This window comes from Sporothrix brasiliensis (assembly GCF_000820605.1).
Source record: "Sporothrix brasiliensis 5110 chromosome Unknown Cont22, whole genome shotgun sequence".
NCBI lineage: Eukaryota > Fungi > Ascomycota > Sordariomycetes > Ophiostomatales > Ophiostomataceae > Sporothrix > Sporothrix brasiliensis.
In genome coordinates, this window is record NW_024467141.1 from 1,354,914 (window position 1) to 1,379,493 (window position 24,580).

The window sequence follows — 24,580 nt, forward strand, 5'->3', positions numbered from 1 at the left end:
GAGGCAAAAGGTCGAAAATGGAAGGAGAAGAAAAAAGGGAAGAAAGGAGGTGGACAGAATTGGGAGTTATGAGAATGGCGGACCTGGGCCATTGGACACCGAGCACTCTTTTCGACTTCCCAAGGATCACCTTGCAGGACCCGATCGGGCCAGACCATACCTGCGGCCAGACGTGCCTGGAGTGTTGGTTCGATGTGGCGATACCACGTACAAGCGAACCGCTTGCTCGGTGACAGGGACGGTTTTTGGAAGGCCCAGAAGAGATGACTGGCGGCAGACGATAGACGACAGACGACAGACGCGGCTACGTCGTCCTTTTCAGAAAACTGTCGCTCAAATGGTCAGCCGAAGCAGTTTGCCGCCGGAGAGCAAGACGACTCCTGACTTGGCAGGCCGCAGCCCAGGCCAGCTGGGAAGAACAATTCAAACTATCCGGTCCCAAGCATGTGGTCTGTTCAGTTTGTGACCATAGGCGCACCCATGTTACTCGGCTATCGTCAAAGGAGGCTTATTTTCTTCTTTTATTAATGTTCAGGAGCATGCACCGACAATTTGGGGGCAGGCAGCGGATACACGATGCAGATTGGTATGGGTCCACAAGGCCGCAAGGATGGACCGATGCCCCATCTTATTGGCCCAAGGCACTTTGGCACAAGCCTCCTCGGCGGCTAAAGAAGACGCTTGTAACGGTTAGTCCCTTTGCAAACCGTGCCGCTCAGCCTCAAGGATGTTGGGGTGTCAACAAAAGCTCGCGAGAGATTGATAGCAGCGGTTCATCAAGAAAACCACCCCTGCGCCTCCTTTTCCCAAGGGCTCCAGCGGCACACAGCCTCAGCTTCAACCAAAATTGGGACTGTCAAGTCGTTCAAACCGGGGCAAAGGAAAGCTTTCAAAACTCCGTACTGAGCAGCAGCACCAATGGCTAGCATATTTCAGCTCAATCGCTGGCCCACTGTATTTTCGAAAGAGTTCTGATGGTAATCTTCCACTAGCATTTTCATCTCCTAATGGTGCACTGCGTGTGGCTCTTGCGTGTGTTTCGGCGTCGTTCTGCTTCGTATCCTGTTTTTTCAAATTGTGGTTGCATTTGGTCTCCCGGGGGGAAGAAAGGGGCCAAGCTCCAGCAGGGCCGAGACCAATCATCTACGACTCTGTTGGACGCCACATCGGCAACAGAGCCACGCCATGGCGACGCGATGGACTTGGTCTGTGGGTTGAAGGATTTCGAGGGTTACAAACACGAGACATAGGAGCCTCCGCGGACTGCGGAGTGCGACATACTCCGGTGGAAATGAAATTCTTTGTTACCAAGCCAGCCTGTGCAAGCCCTTGCAAACGGGTTTAATCTGGTCATTCTGCTCTTCCTTTCCTTTCCCCGTGGCCTCAGTGTTGTGCTTGTTGTTCTTCTTGTGCTTGTTTTTTTTTTTTCTCTCCTTTTTGGTTTCTTTTTCTCCGCATTGTTCCCGATTTACAAGTACCCTCTGCAAAGTACGGAGTGTCGCACCACTGGTCGTTCTGTGGTGAGAAGTCCTTCGTACTCCTCGTGTCTGACCTCCTGTCCCGTGCCTCTTCTCTCCCTCCCGTCGTCACATCTCCTTATTCTATTCCATTTTCTCTCTCTCCTCTTCATCGATACCCCGGACCATATTTCGAGTCGACGCGTGGCATTGTGTTGTGTTCCCTATCGACAATACAAGTCGTTTCGTTTTGCTGATCACTTCTTTGTCGACATTTGTCGATTTTTTATTTGTCTCTTCGTTGAATTCTCGCCGTCTTCCATCGCTCCACCGGAATCTCCCAAAGGTCCTGAGTCCTTCCAACGGGTTGTCACCTACAACCCCGTCGTCCATCATCTCGCCTCTCTTTCGACCGCCTCCGCCGACACGAAAACAAGCTGATCGTCTCTCGCGATGGCGACGGCACGAACGAACCTCGGTCCTCTGACCACGCCGTTTACCTATCCAGCCAGCTGCACAAACAACGTCATCCAGTGCTCGTACTGCCTCGTCGCCTGGCAGGCGCAAACATGCAGCAACAACCCCAATAATGCGGCCGGCGTCCAGGACAATGCAAACTGCTGGCCACCACGAACAAAAGCCAACACCATCACCACCGACGCTGCCCTCTTGGGCTGGGGCATCTACTCCCCGGGCCTGAGCTGTCCCGTTGGCTACAACACGGCGTGCTCGGCCACGGGCACGACGATTGGCGGCTTCCAGTTTCAATTCCCCGTCTCGGCCGGCGAGACGGGTATTGGCTGTTGTCCTCCGTACGTAATCTCCTTCGCTCTTCCTCGTTTTGTGGCCAGCTGTCTCTCTCACTGTCTCCGACTACGACAAATAGCTAACACACGCTCTGCAGAGACTACGCTTGTACTTACGGCGGCAACGGAGCTGCCCAGACCTGCTACAGCATCGCGACAACCGGCTCCTTTCCGGCTGTGCAGTGCTCTGGCGGCACCAGCAATGCATTCAGCTACTACACGCTGGGCAACGTCGCCACAGTGACCACGACACAAGTCAGCACCGTGTCCGGCTCCGGCTCTGCCACTGCGCCTGCCAGCACCGTGACCGCGACGGAGGTGGACCTCTTCAACTTCAACACCGTTACGCTGTACGCGCCCATGTTCCAGCTCGTACACAAGGCCAGCGATCTGCCCAGCTCCAGCTCCAGCTCCAAGGGCACCTCGTCCCCTACCAACACCGCCGACAGCACCGGCCCGTCCTCGGGCGCATCCAGCGCATCAGACAAATCAAGCGCCAAGAGCTCCAATGGTCTGTCGTCTGGCGCGATCGCCGGTATTGCCGTCGGTGCCTCCGTGGTCGGCCTGGCGTTGCTGGGCGCGTTCATCTTCCTGCTCCTGAAGCAGCGGAAGCAGAAGGCAGCCATTGCGCAGTACGCACCGCCGCCCAACGTGTCTGGGAATACGGGCATGGCGCCGGACATGGCGCCAGGCATGGTGCCGGGCATGTCGCCGGGCATGTCGCCAGGCCCAATGCATGACGGTTCGTACTATGCCTCATCCACGCCGCTATCGATGAAGAGCGGGGTGATGCACCCGTCGCCGGTGTACGAGGTGCAAGGTGAGTATCCACGGCAGGAGCTGCCATGATAAACGCGTGCCGTTGGTGGACGAGGACTCGGGTGACCTACCACACTGAATGCCCAATATCGGCTTTTCTTGATTTCCGTTCATTGATATACATTTAGCTACAGCGTTCTTTTGTTGTTTTGTTGTTGTTGTTGTTTTTTTTTTTTTTTTTTTTTTTTTTTCTTTTCTTCCTGCGCTGGACATCTTTTTTACTACTTTTGGATCGCCCTGGTGTTATTGGCCCCAGGGAATTATGTTCTTCTTCTACGAGACGGACGGGGTAGTGGTATTTGCACTTGCCTTTAATTTAAATACCAAACCGAAATGCCACTTCCATATACACAAAAAAAAACGTCAAGTTTATGCAATGACTAGTATCAAATGACTATTGCGCCAGGGTTGCATTCTCCGCAAAGACGGCCTTGAGCCTCTCGCAACAATCCAGGTACAACTCTTCGGACCCCTCTGCCGGCGTCAGGGGATTCGGGCTCTTGTCCCAGCCGTGCGGCACGGCTGGAATCATCTTGTAGTACACGTCCTTGCCGATCGGCTCGCGGCCGAGGCGCCTGGCCAGATGCTCGCCTTCGCGGAAGAGCATGTCCCACTCGCACGTGTAGAACAGGATGCAGGGTGGCAGGTCGCGCGCCAGGCGCTCGTCGGACGCTTGGGACGGCGAGAGGTGCGGGTCCGAGAGGTCGAGGTCTGGTGGGTAGAGGTAGGATGCGTCAAAGAGATCCGTCAGATTCGACGGCAGCGCCTGGTCCGGCCGCGTGCAGGTGGCACGGCGCTCGGCGCGGCTCAGCTTGTAGTCGACCGTCGGATACCACGTGGCCGTTGCCACGAAATTGTGTGCCGGCAGCAGGGATGATGATGCTGCGTCGACCGCCTCCTCTTTGTACGCACCCAGACGGAGCAGCGACGTCAAGCAAATGTTGCCCCCGGCCGAGAAGCCCGACGTGGCCAGCCGCTGTAGGTCGATTCGCAGGGACGCCGCGTTCAGGATCAGGTACAACAACGCATCCGCCCCATCCTCCACCGCCGTGGGGAACGCGTGCTCAGGCGCCAGGCGGTACTCTACCGACACGAAGATGGCACCGGCGGTCTGCGTCACGTGGCGCGCAAAACGCGCGTCGTCGGTTCCGCCGCCCAGCACGAATCCGCCGCCGTGAAAGTTGACAACGGTCGGAAACGGCCCTGCGCTCTGGCCATTTTCTGCACGTTGACCGTATGCTTTTGGGGTGTAAAATTGCAGAGCGAAGGTGCCGCCTTTGTGCTGCCTGGACAGCGTCGACGTGACGGTCCGCGTGAAGTTGGGTGAAGGCGGCCGGGGGGGTGCCATACAATGCAATGCCATGCCAACATGCTGCAGCGAACGCCACCATATGGCCGACATGCGCAGCGAAAAGCGCGAGGGCGACGACGGCGGCGAGGTCGTCATCTTGTCGGTCGCCTTGTCCTGGAGCTCGCTCTTGGGCGCTTGGGCCTCCGCCTCCGGGCCCGGATTGTCCTTTGAGTCGGCGGGTCCCATGGCAGGCCCTTCCACGTTCGTGTGTGTCGGCGCGTTCTTAGCAGCAGGATGCCCTTCGCTCCCCTGCTTCTTCTTCCCCTTTGCCATACTGCGTAATAGTAGTAGTATCGTATGCAAGCCGTCACCGTTGGGGTTGAGTGTGACTGTGCGCACTGGCTGCTGCGCCGTGCGATGCATCTCGGCCGGAACTGGGACCCACGCAAACTTTCGTCTCTTCCCGTCTCCGCATCTTTGCTCGTGGCGTGGACGGTGGGTTGCCAAGCACTAGCCCTGACTAGCGCCTGTCCTTGAGGATGCTTTGCGTTGGTTGGTCTGGAACCTAATGCTCCTTTGGATCGCCGTCTTCTTTTGAAGCAACTCGATGTCAGTGAGTCGTGGGCAATGAGCCTTTTCACGTTATCTCACATCTACGATACGTCAACAACATCACAGCTGCTGCAATGCAGACGGTAGCTGTCATAGCAATGACGAGACCCGTGCCAAAGAAACAGACATACTCTGACATTGTACTCGCTAAATAGTACGGAAATATGTAAATTGTTTATCATTTTTTGACCGCAAAATTCAATATAAAATGGTTCTAAAATCGGAACTAAAGATGCCACAAGCAGCAACACGGAGAGAAATAATCGTTGCCAACCTCGCCCGTCGGTAACGAGCCTCGCTGGTTCATTTGTTTGCTCGTTTGTTTGCTCATATATTGTTCGTCTGGTGACTGATTAGCTTTGTGGATCCTTTTTACGTGTAAGTGACTAGGGTCTTGGCACTGAAGCAGGCGTCGGTTGTTCTTCCCGTGATCTTTGACCTTGTAAGCAATTTACCTTCATTGCAAATCCCTCTATTTGATTTCCTTCTGCGACGTACTCTCCCTCTATTTTGTTGACATAAATTAATTACCAGACAAGACTTGCGTGGCTGTCCGATTGTTGTTGTTGTTGTTTCTGTCCTCCGCCTCCTGCTGCCTTCAGGGTTGCAGTAACGGCGCTGGTGGAACCTGTTTTTCGGCCAGAATTGGCCACCGGTGAGAACCACGACGTCACAGCCGTGCAGCGATCGGCGCTCTGAATGTGTGTGACAAACAAGAAAATCCCCACAAACGACGTCTCTGTTAGGCATAATTGGACAAGCCAGACACAAATCAAGGTTCTGCACAACATGGTCGCTGCAGGGTAGAGCCTTGCAAGGTTGAGTATTGCTCGCATTCTGATGTCTTCTTGGCGATATAATCGGGGTCACAAGGGACGCATCCGAGAAGGCTTTGCAAATCGGAGGTGTCGGAGACGTGTCCGAAGTGTCCTAAACAGTTCCTAACTCGCTGTGAGGCTGCCTGGCTGGCAGCCTGCCGACCTTTGGGAAGTGCTCGCCACCGACTCGAGCAGGAAGGGGGGATAAGAACCCTACAACTCCCTCCTCCCCTTCCGACTCATAAGAATGAGCCGCGCGGTGGGAACCAAGAAAGAAGAACTGCATCTTACAAATTTCAAGAACAAAATACACCGAAAAGCGACCAAGCTGCATAAACCCTCATCCACCGACAACATGTCACACTACTCTGCAGAGCGCCGTGGCCGCTCTGCACGTCGCTACGATGATCGTTATGATGGTCGCTACGGCGGCCGCTATGATGACCGTTATGACGACCGTTTTGACGACGGCTACCACGACGGCTACCACCATGGCTACGACGCCTGCGACGACTACGGCAACGACTACGGCCACGACCGTCGCGACTTTACAACCGTTGATCGCTACCGCTCCCAGCCGGCACGGCGGAGCAAGAGCTCCCATCGCTCCCACCGCTCATTCTCCGCTTCATCCCCCTCTCCTCCTCCCTCCTCCTCCTCCTCCTCCTCCCGCCGTAGCCCTTCCGTCGGCCGCGAACTCAAACACGTCGTCACATCCGCCCTCACCGCCGGCGCCGTCGAGGCCTTCCGGCTGCGCAACACACCGGGCAAGTGGGCCTCGGGAGCCAAGGGCGGCCGCGTGGCCACGGCAGCCATTGGTGCGGCTGTCGCTGACACTGCCGTCGAGAGCAACAATCCCAGCGGCAAGCATGGGCGGCGGCATGTGGTTGAAGCGGCAATGGCCGGTCTGTTGACGGACCGGCTCGTGAATGGGAAGCGGAAGAAGTGAGAAATGAGACGTGCGAGATGGTCGTTGTAAGGTTGTCAATAACCGCTAGCGGTTCAGGCGATACGACGATAGATTGTCGTGGGATGGAATCAGGGAGAGTTGTATGATATGAGTTTGCAGAGGAGCTCCGCCTCGGCGGTTGGCTACTATGATGATGACACTGCGTTTCTTTGTTATTGGGCTATTTCCTCCTTCTTCATTTCTTTCTCTATCGATGTTTCTGTATTTTAAGACCAACCTGTGTCATGGACTTATTTGTCTCGTTTACCGTTTACACATTGGCCAGCAGCCATCAGCTGATGTATTTATCTCGGTTTGATTTATTTTAGCAATATTTCTTGTCGATTGCCATATTGCTTACACGTTTTATGATCGAATGAGATCATTCTGTGAGTCCAAGAGATAAGGCATTGGTAGAAGACACACCGCCGGTGCTTGACACTTCGTGACGGCTCTGCGTTGATGATCTGAAAAAAGAAATAAAATCGTATCCCACTTAAATTCTCACCTTCACCCCTTAAAAGGCGGGTCGAAGTCTCAACGATGATAGCACCCTTCTGATTACAATTTGACGCGGAGTTGGCGACGAAAATGATTAACCCAATAAGATAGCCCAAGGAAGGCAGCGATCAGCATCAACCTCACTCAAAACACGGACGCTCCGGTGACCCATCATGTCTTTCCGTAACCCTTTTTAGATAGATATCTTAGCAAACCCATCCCTGAGAGGGCAGAAGGATACGATAGATAAGAGACGATGGAATTCAGGGATCGCATGACAGTGGTGAAGATTTTTTGGATAAAAAAAAAGCAAAAACAATGAGGGTCCTCTCGGTACAAGGTCACACTATCATGGATGTTCCACCATAGGCAGGCAGCAGTTCAAGTATCTCATGTCCATTGTGGAACGGACTTGACGAAAAGGCCTAGTATATCAAAAAAGACAAAAAAGAAAAGAATCTCACAAGAGAGGGAAGGCCACTGCGTGTGATCGTTGCAAAAAGTGGCCTACTTTCCTTGTGGCATGTAGTCAGGGGAGACCATCCAGGGCCTTATAAAGCTGTAAAGATAAATAGTCAAAACCAAAAGTGTACGTACGAGTTTCTCGTAAGAGGACTGTTGTGACGGTGCTCCTGTATATCGTGGAATCGAAATAGAATGCTCAGTTAGGATCACCGGAAGTTCAGTTCACACAGATTCTTCATCGCGCCCCATTATTTTGTTCTTTTCCTTCCTTCACATCGTCCACAGAAACCCGTCGGGGTTACATTTTGATATTTTTGGCCATGATTCGACGTCCTTCGTCTCCTTTACGACAGACAAACGGACTCCCACAGCATGACTCGGTAAAGCTTAACGCTTCAGCGCTCTCACAGTCGAGATAATATATTCCTGTTAGTCATTCGCCCGGCCATGCTGTGTGAGACGAGGCAATACTGTATTCTATTCACCTATTTTGAGTCGGTATTCACACAGTCTTCGCAGGCAATGCCGTCCCTTTGCTTCTGGACGTGGGAAGTATCCCTGACTGTTCTTTAGCTGTGGCACGTTCTGTAGGAATCTGTTTCCAGATCGGATTTTTTGGCTCCCGAGTGCCAAGTAGATAACGTCATTGCAGTCATTGCAAAGGTAAAAAGAACACACGACGGAACTGAGGATAATTTTTAGTTCATAAAAATATGCCTTGAAATATTACCCGAGCTCTTCACTCGTTGTTCTGATGGCAATAAAATCAAAGACATCAAGACGAAGTCTCGTTAATTTGCAGAAATCATACCCTATTTTAGAGATGCCTTTGTGCAATATTTTCTTTTCTCTTTTTGACATGCCCCCTCCTCTTGATAAGACCCGTGGAGGCTCATGCACAGGCAATAATATAAAAAGAATAAGAAGAGAGACAGAGAGAGAACAAAATAAGAAGAGAAAGGCATCAAATTTCTTACACAAGAGCCGCCACGGGGAACAGCACGTGACCCCACTTCTTTCTATTATTAGTGCAGTGCACTACAAGTCGTTTGCCTCGTTTTTGAGAATTGAATCGTATCGAGAGAGAATCGCCGGACTGCACACTATCCCAAAGAAATAAAGCGGTAACAGAAGATGGGAGAAGGCTGCTAATTCAACTTGAAAAAGAAATTCGCAGGAACAAAATTGAACGAAGAGCTCCAGTTGTTCCATCGCTGCAAGATGAGTCGAGGGCCTGAACGAGGACCCTGCATTTTGCCGGAATTCTTTTCGTCTTCCTACTTTCTTTTATTTCTAATTTTAATTTAATTTTTTTGTCGCTCCGTGATCTCTTCTATTCGTCACCTTAACCCTGTGACAGTTCCATGTTGCTTCGTTCCTCGGTCAAAATGGACTCTTCCTTGAAATTTGCTACAGCGCAAATGTAAACAGACACTTTGCCCGGAGGTGCCCCTAAATCAACTACTGCCGAGATGGGATCGGTTATAGGGATTATTAGGCGGCGACCCGGGAGCGACAGGGCGCACAGAGACGAAAGAGACGCTGCAGCTTTGACATCCACAGTGAAATCACGAACTGAAATGTGTAAAGAGAGGGAAGCCAGAGGCCGTCGGGTGGTCGCCACTGGAGATGATAGGGCAGGCGGTAGAGAAATGCGGTGACGTCTTTACCCTATCCCCTCTGTCATGACCCTGGGGGGATTGTTCCGGTACTTTTCGTGTCCCTCGGTTCTCGTAATCCATAGGCGGCCAAGGCTGTGCTGGGAGCGACTTTAAATGATGCCCATCAATCCCGTCAAACCGGGGGGCAACTGATAAGAGTATTGCGAATTGCCAACAGTAAAAGACTGGACACAGACCAGACGACAAAGCTACCAAAGAAAAAACGGGCCTGAGGATGTGCAATGACAATGTGTAAAGCAGCCTTACCATTGGCGCGATAAAGACCAGAGTCGCGGCCAGATCTGTAGGTGGCCATTGGTTGGTTGATCTATCTATGGGGGGTGTCGTTAGTTGGCTGAGAGACGTGAGAGAGAAGGCCAGGCTGGAACTAAGGCGGACGCATCGAAGCTTGTTTTAGAAAAAAGAACGTGAAAGAGAAATCCCAAAGCGGACAAGGCCCAGAAGGCAAGGACCAGAGAGGGTCAAGGTCTTCGAGGCTGGCGCCGGGCAGGTGCGAAAGGCTCTCAGCACAGTGGACGACCCTCTAAAGAGTGTGATTTCATTGGCCAATGGCTCTTCGTATCCAGGTCCCTGGCTCACTCTTGTCTTTTCCCTAAAGGCTGGGCATTTTGGTGGTGGACAGTAAGAAATGGACAGTGATGGGCCCTGGGCTCGTTTTATCGCGTGGCCAGGACTGGTTGTGAGGCAGGTGCGTTGCTAACGGTTTGCTGCTGCTGTACATAACCATTAAGTAACAGAATCCCTAATTAGGCTTGGGGCCCTAGATGTCGGGTCCCACCTGGCCCGCTTTGACAGGGCAATTGGCGAGGCAGGCACGCTTTCAAGTGTTTGCACACGAAGAGGCCCAGAAAAAAGACGGGACAAGACCGCACCACGGCACTGGGCGACGAAACTGACGAAAAGGCACGCGAGGAAAGGAACCGCCGACAGACAATGACAAGAAAGAAGAACAAACAGACAAGGCAAGAGCACAGGCGACATCGTGCAGGGGGAAGGGGAAAGTGGAGAGTTGGAGCCTACAAACAGTCACGTGCAATCTCCGCACGATCACAAGCAATGGACATGGGATACAAATGCAACAAAAGAGGAAAGAAAGATGAGAGGATCTGTGTCAAGAAGAGACGCACATATTGCGCGTCAATAATGGAAATTGTGCGTGAGGTTTAGGTATTGCCCAGTATATTTGTTGTCAGACGAATTTTTTACAAGCTTTCTCGTAGCCTTCTCTCTTTACTATGCAGCTTTGAAGGAAAAAATGGCAAATCCTCCTTTACTGGCACAAATGAGCTTAGGGACCACACCATCTGTCACTGCCGGATTGTTCCCTACCCGCTCTTTCCGCAATCGGCCGCCTGTGAGGTCTTTTCCCTATTACTGAACATAAACGACATAGCCTTCCCATTGACCTAACTGGCTCGCAAGACTGAGAAGGCAAGGGGGAGTCGCTAGGCGCGGTCGGGCACCTGGGGCGTGGGAAGTGTCTATCAGAGTTGGCAAATGCTCTTGTGCTTTGCTCGTGGATTTATTACTCGGTAGATTTACGGAGTATGTGTGAGTTACGTCGTATTCTCTGTTCTTTTCAAAGTTTGTTGCATCCAGTACAACACGACAAATTAAAGACTGGCTTTTCAAACGGAGCACAGGGCGCAGAGAAAGCGGAGAAAGCTCAGGTATTGCATTGGAGCATGCCCATGCAGATTTTTCACCTCAAGGGATGGCAGGCTTACAAGATGCAAGAACAATCATGTGTGCCACCCTTGACATGAGGAGACAGGTCATGCCTCGCGCCAAAAACCTCAAGATTTGACCCCAAAAGCCAAAAAGAGGAGAATCATAGGGCTGGATGGGGCAGATGAGTCGACGAGGCGACGAGGGTAAAACTTTGGAGAATCACACTGCGGCATTTCCACGCCAAACCGTCATGTCCACCGCATCAATATCGTTCTGTTGTAAGTAATGCTCACAGGTTTACTCCGTAAGTCGCCGGCCTGCCTCTTGTCCATCTTGGATTCCCGGGTAAGAAAGACTTTGGTTGCCGCGTGGGGAAAAGGTCAAGTACACCATACGACTAAACGACAGCATGAAGAGTTACGAGCGGGCCTGACAAAAGCATCACAAACAACGCTTCTGATTCGTACAAAACGAAGAGTATATACTGAGTCTTTGATATGATCACTCGATGGGCACATGGAAACCACAAATTATAATGTCTCCCGCTGCCGAACCGGGACCTGGAGAATTTGCCAGCCAAAGAAAGATGGGGGTGCCGAACAACAACACATCTGATGTGGAAAGCCATGCTGCAAACGACATGCATCCCGCATCTAAGAGATGTGTACGGAGTAGGGGGTGCACAGTAATGGGGACAGTGCGACTGTTCAGGTCCCATCGCCATCCCGTCCTTGCAGATGGCCGTGGGTTGTAGGTTTGTGCCTCGCTGATTGTTCGCGCCGGTGGACGTTCACAATTGGCAATTGCTAATTGTCAACTGTCGAGATGTCCGATGTGGGCGGCTTCTCACGAAGAAAGCCTCTCACGTCGTTTCAAGTTGACGCTCGTTGTGTCGAAATAACATCGTTACTTCTCGTTATTTATGCTATTTTCCTTACGCTTTTCTTGTTCGCCCTTACCTTTTTTGGCCGGTTTCCAGAGACAGGGATTCTAGACTCTTTTCATCATTAAATGCGTAAGTATCAAAAAAGGGCGTGGCACTAAAATTTACAGTGGAAACTAGGGGCGTGGATACAAAGATGTATCAGCAGAGTGAAAGGAAAGTCGACGGAAGAAAACGAGCAGAGAAAAAAGATGACTCTGACGTGCACCTTTCAAGTCCTACCAGCTTGCGACGAGCATTGCACCGTCAAAAGCACTTAGAAAACAGAGTCGATTTCAAATGTGTATTATGGGAAGAAATGGACACATTTCAAAGGTTGAGGCCGCATTCGGACTTGCTCTGCTTGTCACTACGTTCTTTCCGAATACGGCTTCATCCGTTTCGTACCTGCCCTCGCATCCTGACAGAAACCAAAAGACATGCCCTCGATTTCGTCGCAGCCGAGCTACGGAGCAGGCGCGGACAGTAGCTCTTTCTTTTCTTTTGGTCTGGCCTGTCGCGCCTTCCTCCCCGTCTTCTGTTCCATATTGCTGCCGTGACCTAGACACAGCCCCTTCTTTGTATGCGTGTGTCCTGTCCAGCCGTCTGGCTTGCGTGGTATACGGGTGGCCTGGGTCTTGCATGCACTCCCTCCCACGCTGCGCATCTATTTCTCATATGATGCTCACATTTGAATTTCACATATCATGGCGTCGCATGGCGATGTGCCCACCCTTGTTTTCATACGTGCACTCGTAGTTTCATAGCAGGACATGTAAAAGGATCAACTTAGAGAAAGACTAAGAGGGAAAGAGCACACCTCCATGTCACTTTAACCACTGCGCACAAGACCCGTCTTTTAGAGAAGGAGCGCCGGTCGTTGCGTACTCAGTAGGCTTGTTTGGGTGCGCTCGTGATTTCCACGCTAGGCCTGGCCGTCGGAGTGGAACGGGGGCGAAAAGTCTTTCGCTTTGCTGCACTTTATCTCTCTTTTACAAGTCTCTTTCTATGCTGCCAGCTCCATATAAGTAAGGCACGGCCGAGCGAGGTAGGAGTAAGACCGGTACGGTGTATTGTATGGCCTTTACGCGGCCGACAAAAGTACTGTACCTCTTTCATACGTTTCTTTTTCGTGCCTCTCTCATTAGTTTAAACAACCACTGGATTTCGTTTTTACCTTTTTCGGTTTCAGACCCATTCCTGCCTCTGACGGCAAACAATTACACACACTATTTCGGGTTCGTCCTCAGATAGCCCCCGGACAGTCCACAGCCTGTCCCCCGTTGAATCCCCTTCCCTTGTTCCCTCTTCGGGCGCACCGCGCTCCTTACGCCTACAAAACTCGTGTGGAGAATTCCGTAGGTTGTCGCAAGATGTCTGTCGCCCACGCGCCTTCCCGTTGTCGGTCGCTTCGCTCTTGCTCTTTTTGTTTCCTAGTATTTTCTCTCAGCCGTTTTGGAGGAAAGGGCAATTCCGTAGTGTGCAAGGTTCAATGTTCCCCCCCTTCCTCCCACCCCGGTCGAGGACTGGCAAGATCCAAGCTTGTGGCCGGTGGCTATTTGCTATTTTGTTTTCTAAGAAACATGTGTAATACGTCCTTCACCCCCCCCCTTCGTTCCTTCCCATCCCTAGTCGTGCCTTCCCTCTTATCACCCATAGTCTTTGGCTGGCTTCCTTTCTAGAGACGATCCTCAAATGGGTCCAGCCCCATCCTGTATTGCTTCCCATATTTCGTACTTTGTACATATAGATGCTGTGTTCCGGAACCTTTTCTTGTTCTTTGTTTCTTGTTCTCCAGACTTCTCTTCTCGACCTCCACCTCCATCTCCATCCCTCAACTTCTGATCTCCGCGTCTTCATCCGCCTGCTCGCGTCCATTTCATCTTTTGCATTCCTTACGACGTGGACACACTTCGACAACCTACGCTCCTTTCTCGTTTTTTCCCTTCTCTCGCCTCATTCTTCACTACTCGCCCAGTCATCATCGCCATCTAGACTGGTTCTTTCTTGTATCTCGACCGTTAATAGATCCGCCAACCATAACCCGTCGTACCAACCAGCAGTGACGATTGTTACACACAGGCAACCAAAAAGGGCGTTTTTACGCCTCTTTTGCCCTCACATACGAACACTCAACCGATACTAGAACCGCAGCCTCTCACACTCTCATCCTCCCCTACAAACCTCATCCGCTATGTCATATTCCTGGACCGGCGCGCCGGCCGTCTTCAATGGCACAGATTCCGGCACCGGCGGTGATTCCGGTACGTGTAAACCGTCTGCATCGGGTGACGATAGCATTTTTTCCTTGTCCTCGAGGTAACTAACAGCCTCAAAGTCAACGAAAACCTCAACCAGTGGTATCAATCTGGTGACCAGGCATTCATTATCGTCGCCTCTTGTATGGTCCTCATCATGGTACCCGGTATCGCCTTCCTCTACTCCGGCCTCGCACGACGAAAGTCGGCTCTCTCTCTGATCTGGGTCTGTATGATGTCGTTTAGTGTTATCGTCTTCCAGTGGTACTTCTGGGGCTATTCGCTCGCCTTCAGCAGTACAGCAACAAACGGTTTCATCGGCGACTTGCACCATTTCGGTCTTCTCAACACCCTCGCTGTCCCTTCGCCCGGCTCGCCTCTCATCCCCGAGCTGCTGTACTCCTTCTATCAGATGCAATTTTGTGCAGTCACTGCGGCCCTCGTCGTTGGCGCCACGGCCGAGCGCGGCCGTGTCATCCCCGCCATGGTGTTCACGTTCTTCTGGGCCACCATCGTCTACTGCCCCATCGCCTGCTGGGTCTGGAATGTCAACGGCTGGGCTTTCAAGTACGGCGTCCTCGACTATGCTGGCGGCGGCCCCGTCGAGATCTGCTCTGGTGTGTCTGCTCTAGCCTATTCGTGGGTGCTCGGCCGCCGCAACGAGAAGATGATGCTCAACTTCCGCCCGCACAACATTTCTCTGATCACGCTCGGCACCATCCTGCTCTGGTTCGGCTGGCTGGGTTTCAACGGCGGCTCTGCCTTTGGCGCCAACTTGCGTGCCACCATGGCCTGCTGGAACTCGTGCCTCACGGCCATGTTTGCAGCCATGACCTGGTGTCTGCTTGATTTCCGTCTGGCCCGTAAATGGTCGCTGGTCGGCTGGTGTTCCGGCACCATTTCGGGCCTCGTTTCCGCCACGCCTGCCTCGGGTTTCATCACGCCCTGGGCCAGCATCATCCTGGGTATTGTCACGGGCATCGCTTGTAACTTTGCCACCAAGGGTATGTTCATATATATATTGGGCCCTTTCCAATCTTTCAGGACACTTTCCTCTAACACCCAACAGTGAAGTTTGTTCTCCGTATCGATGATTCCCTGGATGTGTTCGCGGAGCACGCTGTCGGCGGCATGGTCGGCCTTACGTTCAACGCGTTCTTCGCTGCCGACTACATCATCGGCCTCGACGGTGTCAACAACGGTGTGACCGGCGGCTTCATTAACCACAACTGGCGCCAGCTCTACGTCCAGATCGCCTATCTCCTCGCTGCCACCTTGTACGCTTTCACCGTTTCCGCCCTGCTCGCCAAGGCGATCGACCTCGTGCCTGGCTTGCACCTGCGCGCCAGCGAAGAGGCCGAGCTGCTCGGTATGGACGACGACCAGCACGGCGAGTTTGCGTACGACTATGTCGAAGTCCGTCGCGACTACCTTGCTTGGACCCCCGCTGAGAAGGATCCCAAGGAGGACGGCATCCGCATCATCCCGCAGCACGGCATCGAGGGTCATCAGATGCTCATGAACGGCACCCGCCCGCCATCGTTGGCTGGTGCCTCGACTGCTGACCAGGAGGAGCGTAACTACCTCAACAGCCAGAGCAGCAACGGCAAGGAAAAGAGCCTTAGCGGCAGCAACGGCCAAGGCATCCATCAACAACTGCATGCCATCGCCGACCAAGAGGATGCTGTGCAGTCCGAGAAGGTGGTTCTACCACCCTCGCCACCCTCGCCGACGCAGTAGATTGTCCTGCCTTGTTATTTTCCTATCTCACATTCATCTGCTTTTTCTCTTATTCGCCACCCGTCCTCATTTGGCTTTCAGGTTAAATCCAATATGAACAGGATGGTACCGTACCATCATCAGATAAAAGCCGGTCCTGTCGATTGTCTATTTTTGTTGCATACTGCAGCGTTTCTTCTTGTCTTGTCTTATCAACCATCGCGCAGCCTTGTCGACTTTTTTCATTGTCTTTTCTTCTTAAATCTTTTTGGGGAACATATCTGCTTTTGGGACCTACGAATTTTTTTATTTTTTTTTATTGGATGGCATTTTGTCGAATGGTCAAATACCCACTCGCTAGCATATATACTTGGATTTTCCTTTTTGTCTTTCAGAATATACATTTCTTTACTAAGATCCCGCCTCGGATCGTCTTCTCCCTAACTCCTTATTACTATCCGTATCTAGTTGCTCAGAGTCATAGCCAAGCCAGCTGCGTCAATCTTGTCACCACCCCATTATCAGTGGCCTTTCGGACCGTTCTGCACATAACTTTACGCATGCATCCCATTTCAGTTCGAGCAACCCAAGGTACCTCTGTCCCTGCCTACGAGTAGTCAGGATAATCATAAGATTGCCCACTGTGCAGGTAGGAACCTCTCATGATAGTCTGGACCACGGAGCCCGGCTATCAATCTGACACAGCTCATCTAGTGCCCTCCGTGACTGATGCGCTGTATTTGATTCTTGTTGTGGTCCAGATCCGCCCTCACGACCATCAGCCTTGGCAGCGCCACGGACAACCGAAAATACCACTACAAAATAAGAAAGAAACGCTCCATTGCAGCACGCAGCATGCAGCATGCAGCATACAACAGGGCCACACAAAGTGATACGACAGTGGCAATCACCAACGTATATACGAGATGCAACGCCCAAATCCTCCACTGTCAGCCCCAGTTACAATTTGTCCAGTCAACAAACACGCAACACTTGCCTTATCTCGACAAATCAGAGGGCCCAAGCTTTACTGTCAGCATAGCTCCGAATTGGATACAGCCTTCGGCCCCGGTTCCCAAGCGCAGTTTTCTGATCGGTTCACCCACTACTGAAAGTCGTAGCCTCTTGTCTATGCGATTTACGCTACATAGTGCCGAGTACGACGTAGACGGCATGGACATGTCGTCTCCTTTCGAACTTCGGCTTTAGGCTACCTGCGGGAGGAACTGACAGCAAGGGCGGCATCTTATCTCTGCAGCAAATTGCTAGGATGCGGGCGGCCCACGTCGGGGCACCGGCCGAGCCAGTCGCTGGGCGCTCTCCCGAGTCCCACGGCCCACGGCCCACCGACCTTTTCCTTCTAGGCACTTGCAGGCCATCCAGCCTTATCTCTTCCTCTCAACAACACCTCATCCAAGCACGACTCGTAAAGATACGGACAATCAGCACTTTCACCCCTTTCTTTTTTCTCTCGCTCCTCGATCGAATACTCCGTACTCCGCGTTTTCAGTCACTAATAGCTGCATCGTCCCCAGTTATCGTCGTGCGATCTCGCTCTTGGGTCCTTTCCAATGCACACACCCCTCCTCTTCAAAGATGCTTTGCGCCATTTCTTTTTTTTTTTTTTGTCTTTTCCCGTGATTCCTTTAAACTACTCTCCAGTTTTGCTTTCTCGGCTCCGCCGTGTATCAAGTGAGGGGGAATCCTGCTGTCTTTACCATATCGACCACATCGACCCCTGTCTTTTCTTTCATCTCGCCTACTCCGGTACTTATGTGACAGACCTGTTTCCCGGGTCGGATGATCTACCCGTTTTTTTTTTTCTTTTTTTTTCTACGATCCTGTGAGGCGTCTGAGTTTTCACGCTTCAGCAAATAAAACGAAATGCAAACAACCTCCGATATTCGCTCTTTAATATGAGGTCACATGCTTCGTGGCTTGACATTCTCCGGCCGTATATCCCGCATGGTACCTTCAAAGTTTGAATATCATGTGCTCCGTAGAGGTTACAACTTTTCACACGGCCAACCATATTCCTATCATGGTCACATTGTTGTTAGTTTTCATCGACATCGTATCTAATGATCATTTCAGGCTAACGGCCCGTTGACCTCCTCTTCTGCCAGGCGATCATAAATCATTTAGCACATTCACAGTCATTTAGAGGCCATCCATCTCCCTCTGCAGCTTCTGCAGCCACTGCAGGACCTGCCGAAGGGTGGGCCGGCCATGAGCCGATTTTTCGACTGTTGATCCGTCTGAGTTTCGCTCAGCATGTTCGTCCTCGCCGATGACATGCGCTCTGTTGTTGTTGTTGTTGTTGTTGTTGTCGTCGTCGTCCTTGTTACCATCTCCCTTCACACCGGCAAGTCTTGCATTCCGTTCCTTGACCCACTCTTCGCCTTCGGCCAGCTTGATTTGCCAATAGTCACGCGCCTTCAACTTGAGGCCGTCGCCGACGAGCTCATAGGAAGGCTCACCGTTGCTTTTAGTGGCGGTGGTTGTTCCGCGAGTACGTTTTAAGTAAATCTTGCTATTCTGGCGCATAAATTTGCTCTGTTCCTTGGCTCCGACGTCACCGAAGCACTTGAGGATCATGGACTTGACATCAGGCGGCGTCAACCGGAATGCTGGGAACTCGAGCTCCGGCTCCCGCGGGTACGACATCCACACGGCACCACGATGGGGCGCGCTCATGCCTTCAAAGATGCACCACAGCAGGCGGCCGAGCATGTAGACCATGGAGGCTTCTTGCTCGGACTTCGTCAGGCAGTTGTAGACTACATTGTAACCATATTCTGGATTACTGTATCTGGTGTCCTGCCCGAGGCGGATCAGCGGATGCCGGCCGATTTTGCTGAGCGGTGGTGGATGGACGGGTATCTTCCAACTCCCGGCCGCGTCTGCGACCTTCGCCGCCGCCGCCGCTTCGTAGCAGGAAATCAGCCTCTGCTGAAACTGGAAGCCAACCTCCTCTGGGATGCCGTAGACAGTACCGTCGTCGTTGTCAAAGGCGATTACTCGTATGCTCTCAATGTAATCGACCTCGGGCGCCGAGAAGCTGCACCACACGCCGCGCTGTTCAAAGTCAACGAGGCCGGCGTTACCGGCGGGTGCTTGGGCCGTGAGGACGACATTATCAAGGCGCAGGTCTGGGTAGTAGAAGCCGTGGCCCTGGTACCAGACGTGGCACATGGCCTCGGTAATCTGGCAGGCCCAGCGCAGTTGGTCGGCGTAGGTGAGCTGGCCGTGGATGCGCAGTAGAGGCAGGGCGTCGCGCAGCGAGCCAGCTTCGTAGTAGGGCATGGTGAAGCCAATAACGCCCCTTTTTTTGCCAAAGAGGCATTCTTTGGAGATGACGTGCAGCGGGCGCGTGAGGACACCGTCGTGCGGCGGAATGTCCCGGAGCAGCGCACGCAGCTCCTGGTACATGTATTTGACACCACTGGTGAGCGACTTGAGAATGACAAGCTCGAGCTCGAAAGACCTACCCTCAACCACATCTTCAAACGCGTCCTTGTCCCGGCTGGCTCGCTTGGCGTTGATGCCCTTGTTGCCCTCGCCGCCCTTGCCGTGGTGCTTGGTTTTGCCCCCTGGCGTGACACGACCGCACTCGCCGTCGCCCTCGTCTGTATTATCCGATGCTACAGGCCAGGAGGAGACCTCGACGAGGCTGATGCTGTCGTGCAGCTGACGCACCAGGCGCACATTGAGGATGCTGATCTCCGGTGGCAACGGCCGTTTTGTCTCTGTCTTAATTTCGGTCTCGGTCTCCCACGTCTTCCTCCTGTCCTTGTTTTTGCCAGTACCAACGACACCACCACCATCGTCGCCGCCATCTGACAAGCCCCACATGTTTTTGAGCGCCCTGTAGGACATCAGGTCGCCTTCTAGGGCGTAGTTGAGCGACATGTTGATGCGGACCTTGTGGATGTGGCAGCACAGGTTCTCAATGAGAAACATTGAGCCAAAGGGCCCGTTCTTGTACAGACTCTCCACCGTCTGGGGCTGCAGGGCGCCCTTGGGGTGCACTGTGTGCCACTGAAGGACGCGCAAGATGTACTGGGCAATGCCGAGGCGGCGCACGCGAGGCGCGTCCTTTGTATGGTAGGACGGGCCCATGTCCAGCAGCTCGCGCAACAGGGGCGGGTAAGCCGCCTGCTCCTTAATAAACACATCGAGGTGCATGGGCGGCGGTCCGCCGGGCTCGAGGAAGAGCGGGTAGGCGTAGAACTGCGTACCAAAACCGGCGCTGCCGTCGATGCGCCACAGGGGCCTGGCGAGCGGCGCGAGGCTGTCGATGCGGTTCCGGGGGTTGAGCTGTGAATAGCGCCAGTCGGCGGCGTCTACAACGAGCTCGATGGCGTCTTCTTCGCCAGATGAGGGTGTTTCGGAGCCCTGGCCATAGTCGCCATAGTGACTGCTGAGGTCGCTGTCGCCGGCAGTCTCTTCGCAGAAGGCGGCGGTCGCATGGACGACATCATGGATGGCACCGAAACTGAATTCCATGCTGGGTCAGGAAAGAACAGCGCCTCGTGCGGCGCCTCTGGGGCCGATGCCTAGTCAAGAGAGATAACTTGGTGTTCTCCGATGTTGGGAGCTTTGAGATTTCCGTCAGTTTCAAGAATCGATCCAAATGTGCTTGACAGACGCCGTGGAAGGAGCGCAGTGGATACTGCGATAGCCACCGTCAGCTGGCAGCCTGCCCTTCCTACCTGCGCTTGTGACTCCTTCCCTCCTCGACGGCCCTGCCTGGCCAAGAGTGAAGGCAGAGTGGACTGGGCTCACTTGGAAAGAGCACTGGGGAAGTCGGAACTCAAATTCACCTTCGCAGCTTCCGTTGTGTTTTCCCTCTGGGGTCGCTAACTGTTGCTCAATCTCGTTCAAGTGGGCCCATTGTTTCCCGGGACGGAGGGAAAGAGGACAAAGAACAGCCGAAGGAAGGAACAACCAGTGTGCGTTTTGGTCAATAGATAACGAGCAAACGAGTCGTGTGCGGTTTCGCGATTGCCGCCGAAACAGGAAAGAGCGGGCACAAGACGGGGAGTCGGAAGGAAGGCAGAAGTCAGGGGCTGCCCGGATCGCATTTCATCTCTGACAAAGGTAGTAAAGCCCACCGAACAAAAAGGACGCCAATGTCGTGATCACATTGGGACCACCGCATCCGAGTCTTCGGTTGTTCGTGATTGTATGTTGCCTTGTTTTACGTCCGCAGCAGCTGGCCGGAGGGTGTTCCTCTTTTTACGGGCCAATGTCGACATCTGATTGGTCGACGACGATCGTGAGATCCTCCTCACTTTTCCACGTACGCTTCCCGTCTCCGGCTTTCTTCTTCCACCTGGGAAAACATCACGGCGACCGGCAGCAAGCAAGACCAGCGGCTACCAATCGAAAGTCGAAGATTAACAGGAAAAGTACCGTACCGCAAGGAGGAATGGTGGCACTGCTCTGGCTGGCATCGGGATAACGTTTCGAGACAAGCTCCGGCAACACGTCACGGGACATCATTTTCTCCCCACGGCCATGAGCAGACAATAAAAATCTATATTGTTTTTCTGCACACGGAAGGCAGGTGGACTTTCTGTGTAACCATATTTTGGGACGAGATGAAGCGTTCTAGACCGAATGGGTCACAGCAGGACGTATGGCCTGGACATCCGCACAGCTAACCGAGCTCTCATCACATGTGACAAGATACACCGAGTGTTTTCACGGAAGCTCGATGTTGACGTTGAATTGCTAGACGCTGCCTTGATTCGGGCGTATCTAACGACTCGGGGTACAATTTAATGAGGCAAAAAAGCAAACTGAGCGATGCAAAAATATATAGGAATGCGGAACAGCAGACGTGTATATAAATATGGCAGTACATTGTTCCACTTTGACGCGTATTTAGGGGGCAGGCCCGTCACGCCGGCATCGAGGAAGAAGACAACGGGGTAGACAAGGCGAATGAATGGACAGAATACGAGGGCGGGTGAGAGTGGAAGGGCAGAGGCGCAACACTGCAAAGGGAGCAAGGATGCCAAAGAAGCAAAACAGGAAGCAAAAGCAAACACAAGAGAGAAAGAAACTTTTCCCTTTTGTACTTGGTACTTGCCAATTGACAACCACGCCGAGTGACACCCAAAAACGGGTCGGTGGACCATACGGGCTGCATCCTGGCCGCAGTCCTCCCATTGTGTCATCGTCCATTGCCGGGCCCGTCCTCGCTCCGTGTCTCGGCACATGCTATCGTTGGGTTTTGGATTTTCGGTGCCGAGAAACAAAGAGGCGTAGTGATAGTACAGGCATTACATATGCATCGCACACCAACACCGATGCAGGCATATGCAAATTGGCACAGCGGTATGGAGGTGATGCATACGGTGGGGGAGGAGCAGTGGGAACACGACATGGGGGGGCGGGGAGGGAGGGGGGGGGGGAGGGCGTTGCTGCTTTGTTTGCCACATACAATATCCAATACCCAGCGCCCAAATATGCCCGGCATCGTTTGACGTCGGCTGCAGGAAAGCAGAAACGGCCACCGGTATGCAGGCCCATCCATGACAATGTGCAATTTCCTGCAGTGAGATGCACTGCTGCAGGCCATGGGAGGAGAAATACACGTATTGTGAGCACCAAATCAAAACACAAAAACAAAGATGAAAAAGAAAAAAAAAAAAAAAAAAAAAAAAAAAAGAATAAATGCAAACGGAGACGCAAGAAACAAGACTGCACTTTGACGATCCATAGTAGTGACCTCGCGTCTTGAAAGATAATGTCATGGACCCGTTTCTACAAGGAACAGAACACCATCTTTTCTCTCGGACCCTGGAATACATGCAACTCGCTGTCCCCAAAAGAATAAAAACGACCGTCCTCACGCCACTTGACCGGTGAGACTTGATGCTGGGAATTAGACAACGAGCAGCCACAAAGCGTCTATGCTGATGGAATAGACATACACATCTGCAGAGGACGGCTGAGAGGGGAGCGAGACCGGCCATTCTTCCATATCGAAAAGACACTGAGCCTCAATCCCTTCCAATACGTCGACGCGCATGCACTGTGCAGTGTCCATTGTTCCATTCTTTGAGCACTCGCTGTCTTGTTCGTCGGCCTCCGGGCATATTCTGTAGGTGCTGCCCACGGCAGGTAGTCATTCATGACCAGGAGCCGGTCAACCTGGTTAGACGTGCCTGGCGGGAGACGTGGTGTCTGCTGTTTCGAAAGCAGCATGTACGAAGAACAAATGTTCAGCTTGTGTGCCACACGCATCATGTAAACTGTGCACTGTTTGTACAAAGTCAGAATATGCGTCGTGAAAAAAAAGGTGCATGGTGAGCGTAGATGCAGAGGGGGGAGCCAACTTAGCTGTGAGGTCGGTCCAGACTCACTTTGGTCTTTATCATTAGCATGGAGCTTTTTTCTTTTTCTTTCTTTTTTCTCTCCTTTTTACTTCCCAGTCCACTCTCTTTCGGTACATGGATCCTATTAGGTGTGTGTGTGTGTGTATGTATGTGTATGTATGTGTGTGTGCGCGTGTGTGCCCGTTTCGTTCGTCTTGCCTGTCCTATTTTCAATTCCTTGACCGGTCGGATGCACGTTTTGTCGTCCCCGGACAGGAGGGTAGGGTTTTGGCGAGCTCAAGGGTGCAAAAACGTAATGGTGGCCACCCTCCTTATTGTGTCGTTTTGCTTTTCTTCCTTACATTCGGATCCTCCCCTTACCAACTCAGACCTACTTTCAATTAAATAAATGGAATGGGAAGCCTTGGGAGCCAAACGAACAGAGAGACGGAGGGATAATTCACCAAAGGCTGCGGCCCAGGACAACGAGGTGTTGTCGTACAACAGAACGGCCCACGCGACGAGCAAACACAACAAAAACGTCGGGCTTTCATCATTTCACAGTTTCTGTGTTCTCCTCTTTGATTCTCACTCCCCGAGTTTTATTATTTCTGACATGTGGCGACGCGCGGTGGGAGAGAAGACGGTTGCGGAGCCGGGCGAAATGCAAGTCATTGTAGATATGATTGTCACACAAAGGCTTGGAAAAAGAAATCTTGTGGGAATTTGGACGAGGGACGCAATATCGTCAAAACTGTGTGGGAGACAGGGAGAGAGAAAAGAAAAAAGAGAAAAGAGCCCAACATAATACAATTAAATCAAATATCAAGAGTATTAATACTAGGAGTAGCATCGATGGAGCATTGCATCTGGAATATGCAGAAATCTACTGCACATGTGAGACCTCACCGACGTTGCTTGGCCCCCTCCCCCCTTTTCCCCTTTGCTTAGTACGAGATGCATTGTTATAATATCTCAAGTCAGGACCTCCCACAAAGTTGTGTTCTTTTGATAACACCTTGGGGAAATAAACCCCCAATCTGTGCCAAAATAGGAAAGTAAAGAAACATAAACTGCATGAACAGCAATAAATCGGGGAAAATTAATAAATCAACAAAAATCGCAAAAAGGAGAGCCCTCCTTTTTCTTTACATAAACTGTTGCAATATAAAACCTTTGACATGGGGATAAGAGGCTCATACGTGTCGTAGTCAAACATGCCTTGAAACTCGTTAATGAAAGCAATCGCACGGATCATGGAATATGGAAGATACAGTGA

At 52.2% G+C, this 24,580-nt stretch overlaps 5 protein-coding genes across 5 annotated transcripts; 4 read left to right on the plus strand and 1 right to left on the minus strand.

The window, feature by feature from the left end:
• Positions 1-1,910: 1,910 nt before the first annotated feature.
• SPBR_08175 (uncharacterized protein) lies at positions 1,911-4,409 on the plus strand (the record flags this gene model as incomplete). The annotated part of the gene is made up of 4 exons (XM_040766413.1): positions 1,911-2,269; positions 2,362-3,083; positions 3,592-3,938; positions 4,077-4,409. The coding sequence occupies 4 exons, from the start codon at positions 1,911-1,913 to the stop codon at positions 4,407-4,409; spliced, it is 1,761 nt and encodes a 586-aa protein (XP_040614671.1).
• A 64-nt stretch (positions 4,410-4,473) lies between these two features.
• Positions 4,474-4,887, plus strand: SPBR_08750 (uncharacterized protein; the record flags this gene model as incomplete). The annotated part of the gene is made up of 2 exons (XM_040766988.1): positions 4,474-4,640; positions 4,719-4,887. 2 exons carry the CDS (start codon positions 4,474-4,476, stop codon positions 4,885-4,887), a joined length of 336 nt encoding a protein of 111 aa, XP_040614672.1.
• Positions 4,888-6,158: 1,271 nt separating this feature from the next.
• On the plus strand, positions 6,159-6,752 carry SPBR_08713 (uncharacterized protein; the record flags this gene model as incomplete). The annotated part of the gene is made up of 1 exon (XM_040766951.1): positions 6,159-6,752. One exon carries the CDS (start codon positions 6,159-6,161, stop codon positions 6,750-6,752), a length of 594 nt encoding a protein of 197 aa, XP_040614673.1.
• A 7,435-nt stretch (positions 6,753-14,187) lies between these two features.
• Positions 14,188-15,991, plus strand: SPBR_08319 (ammonium transporter MEP1; the record flags this gene model as incomplete). Its single annotated transcript, XM_040766557.1, has 3 exons — positions 14,188-14,257; positions 14,332-15,255; positions 15,321-15,991. The coding sequence occupies 3 exons, from the start codon at positions 14,188-14,190 to the stop codon at positions 15,989-15,991; spliced, it is 1,665 nt and encodes a 554-aa protein (XP_040614674.1).
• A 2,139-nt stretch (positions 15,992-18,130) lies between these two features.
• On the minus strand, positions 18,131-20,479 carry SPBR_08198 (uncharacterized protein; the record flags this gene model as incomplete). The annotated part of the gene is made up of 1 exon (XM_040766436.1): positions 18,131-20,479. One exon carries the CDS (start codon positions 20,477-20,479, stop codon positions 18,131-18,133), a length of 2,349 nt encoding a protein of 782 aa, XP_040614675.1.
• Positions 20,480-24,580: the final 4,101 nt, after the last annotated feature.